Source organism: Stomoxys calcitrans, unplaced genomic scaffold, assembly GCF_963082655.1.
Source record: "Stomoxys calcitrans unplaced genomic scaffold, idStoCalc2.1 SCAFFOLD_198, whole genome shotgun sequence".
NCBI classification, from domain to species: domain Eukaryota; kingdom Metazoa; phylum Arthropoda; class Insecta; order Diptera; family Muscidae; genus Stomoxys; species Stomoxys calcitrans.
The window spans coordinates 23,956-33,844 of NW_026739342.1; the positions used below are offsets into that span (position 1 = coordinate 23,956).

At 39.6% G+C, this 9,889-nt stretch overlaps 1 protein-coding gene across 1 annotated transcript; it reads left to right on the plus strand.

Annotated features, from left to right (window-relative positions):
• The first annotated feature begins 756 nt into the window (after positions 1-756).
• On the plus strand, positions 757-9,837 carry LOC131998453 (gustatory receptor for sugar taste 64f-like). The gene is given in 10 exon segments (XM_059370733.1): positions 757-848; positions 1,024-1,184; positions 1,277-1,345; positions 3,017-3,064; positions 3,067-3,207; positions 3,377-3,571; positions 3,998-4,269; positions 4,359-4,513; positions 8,866-9,118; positions 9,703-9,837. Coding segments are annotated over 10 exon segments (1,521 nt in total).
• Positions 9,838-9,889: the final 52 nt, after the last annotated feature.

Below are 9,889 nucleotides of genomic sequence, written 5' to 3' on the forward strand. Positions count from 1 at the left end.
GTTTTAGATATAGCTACTAAAAAGTTAATATTTTTCTATATACAATTGAACAATTTTTTCACGGGATTGTGCCGAAAGGGGGTTTTCACATATACCCGAGATGTTGGGTATCCAAACTTAACGCCTTTTTACTTAGTTTAATCAATATATAGCAAATGCCTCATTGGACAGTGTTGTATCAGCAGACTAATTTCTCTGGGTGTATTTGGGCCGTGTGGAATTTAACACTTGTTTGCCCATTACTTGTTAATCACCATGTTTTTACTCCTCCACTTAACCATAATGTTTTGTTGAATTGTGAATTTGCAAAACAAAAAAAAAAAAAAAAATGAAGGGAAATTACTTTTGCATTGCATGTTAACAGCAACATTGGTGTTTCAAAGGAAACGCTCGTTTGAAGTGATATTGCCCCACGGCAATTTGAGCCCTCACAAGCAGAACAGTGCGGAAGTGAAGTTTGTTTGTGTTCATGTCAAATATCATTTGCTGGCACAACAGAGTGCTGTGAGTAAATAGTCAGAAATGGCATAAATATTAATTACAGTGATTAATAATAAACGGTAAACAAATAAAAATGTAAACATATCGCCTAAAGGGTTTTTTCAAAGTAATTATGGCGCACAACAAAAAAAGAGACACATGTCAAAACCACAATCGTCTTTTATCACACCAGAGTGACACTTGTGGTCAAGCGGTTGCAGTCAAGTAGAAGTGTTGGAGTTTGTTTTTTCCTCTTCAACAACAACAACAACAACAATGAAATTATTGAATAAATTAACCAGATATAGAAAAAATGCTACAAAACCACTGGGCAATCAAAGGCATGTGGCTAAATTCATAGACAAAGGGTAAGACAATGGATCGAAATATTCCCCTTGTCATCATTCGTAGTTCATTGGATTTCTTTCGAAAACTTCATTAAGCATTGAATTTCTTTTAATTTCTTATTGATATTTATTTTTCACATATGTAATTTGCGGTTAACCTTTCACATGCCTAACCGTAACCACAAAATTTATTCAGCTCTCCACATTTGGATAATGCAACCAAGCTGTCGCACCCCCCTGGACGCCCCACCAGTGGTTTGCATTTACAAATAATCACAGAAACAGATCATTTGAATTCTTACAACACCACACGGACAGATATGGCCAATCAAGAACACTTAATGGAGAAACCACCAAGTAAGCTGTTGTCTCGACTTATTAAATAAGGAAATTATGATAATGGAAACTCTTATGTTATTGTTGTTGTTGTTTTTTTTGTCCTATTGCAGAGTTCTTAAAGCGAGGCACAAGAAGTAGTTTCTTATACGAAGGTCATTTTCATGAAGCTATAGGAAAAAGTATGTATGTATGATTGAATCTATGAGACAATAAGTTCGGTCGGGCCGAACTTTGGATACCCACCACCTCGGGTGTATATGTAAACAACCTTTCGTCACAAACCGATGAAAATTGGATAACTTATGCACCCAAATTCGGCACGGACATTGAGTGGTCTTATAAATATAAGCCACTGTTGAATTTAGTATTTCAATTTTCAACAAAATCGGGTAATAAATAAAGCTTTTATGAGCTTCAGACCTTTAACCGGCATATCGGTCTATATGACAGCTATATCTAAATATAGTCCTATTTTTACCATATTTGGGTCGGATGGCGGGTGGCCTAAAACTACTCACTGTTTCAAATTTCAGTGAAATTGGATAAAAAATAATGCTTTTATGGGCATCAGACCCTTTATCTCTCGATTTAAGGCTTTGGGCCTATAACAGGCGCATTTATTGTTCGATTTTGACGAAATTTGGGACAATTAGTTGTGTTGGGCCCTTCAACATTCTTCTTCAATTTGATCGTTTCAGATTTGGATATACCTGCCATATAGACCGATCTCTCGATTTAAGGTCTTGGGCCCATAAAAGGCGCATTTATTGTCCGATGTCGCCGAAATTTGGCACAGTTAGTTGTGTTTGGCCCTTCGACAGCCCTCTTTAATTTGGCTCAGATCGGTTCAGATTTGGATATAGCTGCCATATAGACCGATCTCTCGATTTAAGGTCTTGGGCCTATAAAAGGTGCATTTATTGTCCGATTTCGCCGAAATTTGCGGCAGTGAGTTGTGTTAGGCCCTTCAACATTCTTCCTCAATTTGGCTCAGATCGGTCCAGATTTGGATATAGCTGCCATATAGACCGATCTCTCGATTTAAGGTTTTGGGCCCATAAAAGGCGCATTTATTGTTCGATTTCGCAGAAATTTGGCACAGTTAGTTGTGTTTGGCCCTTCAACATTCTTCTTTAATTTGGCTCAGATCGGTCTGGAATTGGTTATAGCTGCCATATAGACCGATCTCTCGATTTAAGGTCTTGCGCCCATAAAACGCGCATTTATTGTCCGATTTCGCCGAAATTTGGGACAGTAAGTTGTGTTAGGCCTTTCAACATTTTTCGTCAATTTGGCTCAGATCGGTCCAAATTTGGATATAGCTGCCATATAGAGCGATCTCTCGATTAAGGGTTTGGGCCCATAAAATGCGCATTTATTAACCGATTTCGCCGATATTTGGGACAGTGAGTTGTGTTTGACCCTTCAATCTTCTTCTTCAATTTGGCTCAGATCGGTCTAGATTTGGATATAGCTGCCATATAGACCGATCTCTCGATTAGAGGTCTTGGGCCTCTAAAAGGTGCATATATTGACCGATTTCGCCGAAATTTGGGACAGTGATTTAAGTTAAGCCCCTTGACATACTTCTGCAATATGGCACAGATCCGTCCAGATTTGAATATAGCTGCCATATAGACCGATCTCTCGATATAAGGTCTTGGGCCCCTAAAAGGCGTATTTATTGTCCGATTTCGCCGAAATTTTGGGGCAGTAACTTGCGTTAGGCTCTTCCACAGCTTTCTTCAATTTGGCCCAGATCGGTGCAGATTTGGATATAGCAACCTTTTCACTTGTTTTTTTTTTCGCCTAGAAACTTTACGCTCTTCTCTTTCTTTTCCCTTTAACAGTCTTACTGGTAGCTGAATGTTTTACCATGATGCCGGTGCGTGGGGTAACCATGCCCATCCTCGCTATTTGTCCTTCTCCTGGTGGAGTTTTCGCACCGTCTACAGTTTGATTTTTATTCTGGCCATGATTATCGATTGCATCATCAGTGTCTACAAAATTCTCCATGGACCCATAACTTTTAACAATATTGGTAAGTGGTTAAAGAAAAACGAATGGTGCAGTTCAAAATAAGCGTTAAAACCAATCCTAGAGGCGAAAAAATAACAACGAAAAAATAAAATCACTTTTAAATCAATTGCAATAAAGTCTAATCGTCTTTTTCCATTTCATTTGATCCACAAAACCATGGCGAATGTTAGAGCCTTTGGCATTTCGTTTGCCTATCATCATTGTGTGTGTGAGTGCCCTGAATTTGGCCAGCAAATGGCCGGAACTTATGTTGGAATGGCACAACATAGAGAGCAGTTTGCCTCCTTACGCCACGCAAAAGGACAAGCGGCGGCAGGCAGACCGCATAAAGATGGTGTTTTTGGTGGGAATGATGCTATCGTTGGGTGAGTTGAAATGCTGACAGTATTTGAAATTTTTAGATGATAAACAAATGTTGAGCACAGTCATTTGGAAGACATTGACATCATTTTGTTGTTTTCGGGAAAAATAAGGGTTTTCCTTTGAATTCCTCAAATGATTGCTATTTGAAAAGTTGGGATCATAAAAAGCCTATAAATTTAAGAAAATAGGTCAAACTCAGGCATTTGTGTCACCAAAAAAATTTACTAGCGACGCTGGTGACACATTTAAATTTTATTATATGACTGGTAACATAAAATTCTTATCATTCCCTGGCAATGCAACAAATTTTTGCCCTAATGATTGATTTCCCGAAAACACTTCGGTTAATCGCATTTGTCCAATTATATTTCGATTTAACAAAAATTCAAACCTATTGCCAATTTTTGTTTTTTTTTCTCTCACTTTAGCGGAACATTTGCTGAGCATAACACAGGCCATCAGATATGCCAACCGTTGTGCCACCACCAAGGATCCAATCAAGAATTTTCTGCTCATTGCCAGTGATCACCTGTTCTACATTTTTCCCTACTCCTATTGGCTGGGCTGGTATGGCAAGACGTTGAATGTCATGTCCACGTTTATATGGAATTACATGGACATGTTTGTCATGATAATGAGCATTGGGTTGACCTCATTGTTCCAACAGCTCAATGCGGACTTGGTCAAATTTAAAAATAAGGTAATAAAGTGAGGATGCCGCAACTGCATCAAAGAGAATTTCCAAAGAATAACAAGTGGCTCGTTTTTTTGTGTTTTCTCATTGAACAGCAAATGTCACCATCGTTTTGGGCCGAGAGAAGGATTCAGTATCGAAGTGTGTGTATGCTGTGCGAAAAGGTGGACAATGCCATTTCATTGATAACCATGGTGTCCTTTTCGAATAATTTATATTTCATCTGCGTGCAGTTGCTGAAAAGTTTAAAGTGAGTAGGGGAGTGGGGGAAAGAGAGAGAGAGGGAGAGGAAATGGAGTAGAGTAAAAGGAAACGGAAATGGCCAGCATTTTATTTTATTTTTTATATAAACGTACTTAGCCATTTCCTGTTTGTTTTTGCTGAGTCATAAAAGACGGCTTACCATATTTGGTTAGCAGAGAGAAAAACAATTCGTTTGGATATGGTCTCAAAATTTTTATGCCCACCATCGAAGGATGGGGGCATATTCATTTAGTCACTTCCTTGGCAACACATCGAAAATCCATTTCCGACCCTATAAAGTATAGATATTCTCGATCAGCGTAAAAATCTAAGACGATCTAGCCATGTCCGTCCGTCTGTCTGTTGAAATCACGCTACACTCTTTAAAAATAGAGATATTCAGCTGAAACTTTGCACAGATACCTTTTTTGTTCATAAGCAGGTCAAGTTCGAAGATGGGCTATATCGGACTATATCTTGATATAGCCCCCATATAGACCGATCCGCCGATTTAGGGTCTTAGGTTCACAAAAGACACATTTATCATGCGATTTTGATGAAATTTAGGACAGTGAGTTGTGTTTGGCCCTTCGACATCTGTCTTCAATTTGGTCCAGATCGGTTCAAATTAGGATATAGCTACCATATAGATCGATCCTCCGATTTAGGGTCTTAGGCCTATAAAAGCCACACTAACTATTCGATTTTGCTGAAATTTGGAACAGTGAGTTGTGTAAGGCCCTTTGACATTTTTCTTCAATTTGGCTCAGATTGGTCCAGATTTGGATATAGCTGCCATATAGACCGATACTCCGATTTAGGGTCTTAGGCCCATAAAAGCCACATTTATTATCCGATTTCGCTGAAATTTGAGACAGTGGGTTGCATTAAGCCCTTCAATATCTTTCGTCAATTTGGCTCAGATCGGTCCAGATTTGGATATAGCTGCCATATAGACCGATCCTCCGATTTAGGGTCTTAGGCCCATAAAAGCCACATTTATTATCCGATTTTGATGAAATTTGTGACAGTGAGTTGTCTTAGGTCCTCCGACATCCTTCGTCAATTTGGCTCAGATCGGTTTAGATTTGGATATAGCTGCCATATAGACCGATCCTCCGATTTAGGGTCTTAGCCCCATAAAAGCCATATTTATTATCCGATTTTGCTGAAATTGGGGACAGTGGGTTGTGTTAGGCCCTTCGACATCGGTGTTCAATTTGGTCCAGATCGGTCCAGATTTGGTTATAGCTGCCATGTAGACCGATCCGCCGATGTAGTGTATTCGGCCCATAAAAGCCACAATTATTATCCGAATTTGATGATATTTGGGACAGTGAGTTGTGTTAGGCTCTCAACATCCTTCGTTAAATTGGATCAGATCGGTCAAGATTTGGTTATAGCTGCCATATAGACCGATCCTCCAATTTAGGGTCTTGGGCCCATAAAAGGCGCATATATTATCCGATTTTGCTGAAGTTTGGGACAGTGAGTTGTGTTTGGCCTTTCGACATCATTTGTCAATTTGGCCAGATCGGTCCAGATTTGAATATAGCTGCCATATAGACCGATCCTCCGATTTCCGGTCATAGGCCCATAAAAGCCACATGTATTATCCTATTTTGCTGAAATTGGGGACAGTGAGTAGTGTTAGGCCCTTCAACATCCTTCCTCAATTTGGCCCAGATTGGGTTATAGCTGCCATATAGACCGATCCTCCGATTTAGGGTCTTGGGCCCATAAAAGCCACATTTTTTATCTGATTTTGTTGAAATTTGGGAAAGTGAGTTGTCTTAGGCCTTCAACATCCTTCGTCAATTTGGCCCAGATCGGTTCAGATTTGGCTATAGCTGCCATATAGACCGATTTCTCGATTTAAGGTTTTGGGCCCATAAAACGTGCATTTATTGTCTGATGTCGCTGAAATTTGAGACAGTGACTTATGCTACGTTTTTCGACATCCGTGGCGTATATGGTTCAGATCGGTGTATTTTTATACTCTCCACCATAGGATGGGCTTATACTAATTTCGTCCTTCTGTTTGTAAATTCAAAAAACTAAATAAAAATTTTGCCCATTTGTCGCATTTTGTGTCGGTAATGGCTTCGTTCGATTTATTTTGAGCTTTCTCAGAGATTGCACTATTCGAGTCGTTATAGATGGGTGCTCATCCAATGAGCGCAAATTGACCGCAGGTGTACCCCAGGGCTCTGTTTTTTCTCCTTCTCTTTTTCTAATTTTCATCAACGATCTGTTGGGTCAGACATCGAATCCAATCTACTCATTTGCGGATGATAGTAATCTCTGTCATTCGTACTCATTCGACCAAGGCCAAGTCTTCGAGAGATTAAGCACAAGAGGGGGGTTATGGACGATACACTCTGCCAGGATTTGCTGCCCAATTCTGAGTGGGTCGAATGAATCGAGTAGATTTTAATGCACGGAAGACTCAGTGCTGCTTGTTGTCCCACAAACGATTCGCTGACCCATTACCACCGTCTTTGTCTATCAACGGTGTTCTATCGGTACTTCGTCTTCGTCGTCTTCTTATTCCTAATGAAAGGATGTATGTTAGGGATACTAGACATTCCAGGAACTCACACCCGTTTGTAATTGATGGCCAGCGGACCCCACAATGCATTATAGGGAGAATTCTGATTTCGCCCGAACCGTTCGTATGTGGAATCGACTACCGGCTAATGTTTTTCCCACCCACTTTGACATCCAAAGATTTAAGGCAAATGTCAATAAGTACTACATCCTTTTCCCCCCTCCAATTCCTAATTTCCTCTCGCCACCGCAATGCACTTCATTCATAGGGGACATCCCCTGCGTGTTGGCTGACAGAAAAAAAGGGGCTTCCTTTTTATGGCCGAGTCCGAACGGCGTACATGCTAACCTCTGCGCTACGGTGGCCTCAATTCTGTTTGTGACACCTCGAAATATGCATCTGAGACCCCATAAAGTATTTATAGCCTTGATCGTCAGGCCACCGAAGCGCAGAGGTTAGCATGTCCGCCTATGACGCTTAACGCCTGGGTTCGAAACCTGGCGAGAACATCAAAAAAAACATTTTTTCAGCGTTGGTTTTCCCCTCCTAATGCTGGCAACATTTGTGAGGTACTGTGCCATGTAAAACTTCTCTCCAAAAAGGTGTCGCATTGCGGCACGCCATTCGGACTCGGCTATAAAAAGGAGGCCCCTTATCGTTGAACTTAAATTTGGATCGGACTGCACTCATTGATATGTGAGAAGTTAGCCCCTTTTCCTTAGTGGAGTGTTCACGGGCAAAATTAGCATTTTTGCTTCTAGAGGGCGCAATTCCTATCTGATTTGGCTGAAATTTTGCATGACGTGTATCGTCATGACTTCCAATAGCTGTGCCAAGTATGCTTTTAAACGGTCCATAACCTGATATAGCTGCCATATAATCCGTTCTTGAATCGTGACTTCTTCAGCCACTAGAGGACGCAATTCTTCTTCGATTTGTTGAAATTTTGCGTTAGGTCTTCTTTTAATGATTTCCAGCAACTGTGCAGAGTTAGGTTCAAATCGGTCAATAACCTGATATAGCTGCCATATAAGCCGATCTTGGGTCTTGACTTCTTGAGCCATTAGAGGTCGCAATTCCAGTCCGATTTAGCTGAAATTTTGCATGAGGTGTTTTGTTATGATTTCCAACAACTGTGTTAAGTACTGGTGAGATCGATTCATAGCCTGATATAGCTGCCATATAAACCCATCTGGGATCTTGACTTCTTGAGCCTCTATAGGGCGCAATTATTATCTGATTTGGGTGAAATTTTGGACAATGGCTTCCCCCATGGCCTTCAACATACGTGTCAAATATGGTCTGAATCGGTCTATAACCTATTGCAGCTTCCCTATAAAACAATCTCCCTATTTTACTTTTTGAGCCCCCAAAGGGCGAATTCCTTTTTTGAATTGGCTGAAATTTTACACAATGACTTCTACGTAGGTCTCCAACATTCATTCCATTATGGTCCGAATCGAACCATAACTTGATAAAGCTCCAATAGCATAGAAATTCTTTTCTTTTATCCTTTCCTTTCCGTTGTTTGCCTAAAAAGAGACAAAAAACTCGACAAACGCGATCCTTGGTGGAGGGTTTATAAGATTCGGCCCGGCCGAACTTGGCACACTTTTACTGGTTGCAATTGTTTTTTTTTTGTTTTTTTAATTTTCTCTAAAACAAACACTTTTTTAAAAAAATTGTCCAATTTTTTTTTTGGATTTGTTTTCAAGCACCACGTTAGTATTGGATAACTTTTTTTGCCATTTAATATTTACCATAAATTCTTTGGTCTTTTTATTAATGGTATGAAATTTCCATTACAGCAAAATGCCTACGATTATCAGCATGGTTTATTTCTACTTCTCACTGCTGTTCCTTTTGGGACGAACTTTGGCTGTGTCCCTGTATGCCTCTGCCATACACGATGAGTCACGTAAGCCTCTGGGCATTCTCAGGTGTGTCCCCAAGGAATCATGGTGTGTGGAAGTCAAACGTTTTGCGGAAGAAATTTGCAGTGATTCGGTGGCACTGAGTGGCATGAAATTCTTCTTTCTAACACGTAAATTGGTATTGAGTGTAAGTTCTGCCATTACCATTACCAGTACACAGTTTTATGACAATTGCTTTTCACTCTTACATTCGAACATTCCTTCACATCGACATCGTGCGCATCATCATTGTCAGCTCATCATCATGGAATTTGTAAAAAAAAACTGAAACGAAGAACTCATATCATGAAATGTATTTCTTCTGTTTGCTCTTTGAAAGTCCTTGATTTAACAAAAAAAAAAAAAAAAAAAAAATGCCAAAAGATTCCCAACATCAATTTGCATACATTTTGTGAGGAGGAAGTTCCTTGTCATGTCGGGTTTTTAAGAATTTGGTGAAAAACAATATGCCCTGTCATCATGCCATATTTCTATGGTCCAGTCTGTCTTTCTCTTTCCGTACACAGGCAATTGAAAAATAAAACGCCATAAAATTTCAAAAAAAGGAAAAAGAGTGAGATGGTCCAATGCAAATAAACATCGAGCTTTTGAAACTTTTAACTTTTTTTTTTCACCTGTACTGCATTTATTAATGAAACATCAAATTGAACTTAGCATTCAGGAGTCTATGTACTATTTAATATTTTATTCTTCTTATATTTTCATCTTTAGGTTGCTGGAACCATTGTTACCTATGAGCTGGTCCTCATACAATTTTACGAATCAACCAATTTGTGGGACTGCGAAAGTCTTCTACGAAATTTTAGACGTCAACAGAAACTTGCGGATGGTATATTGGCATTTTAGTTAACAATGAACTTCTTTGTCAAACAGTGTAAAGAAAAATAAAAGAAAAATA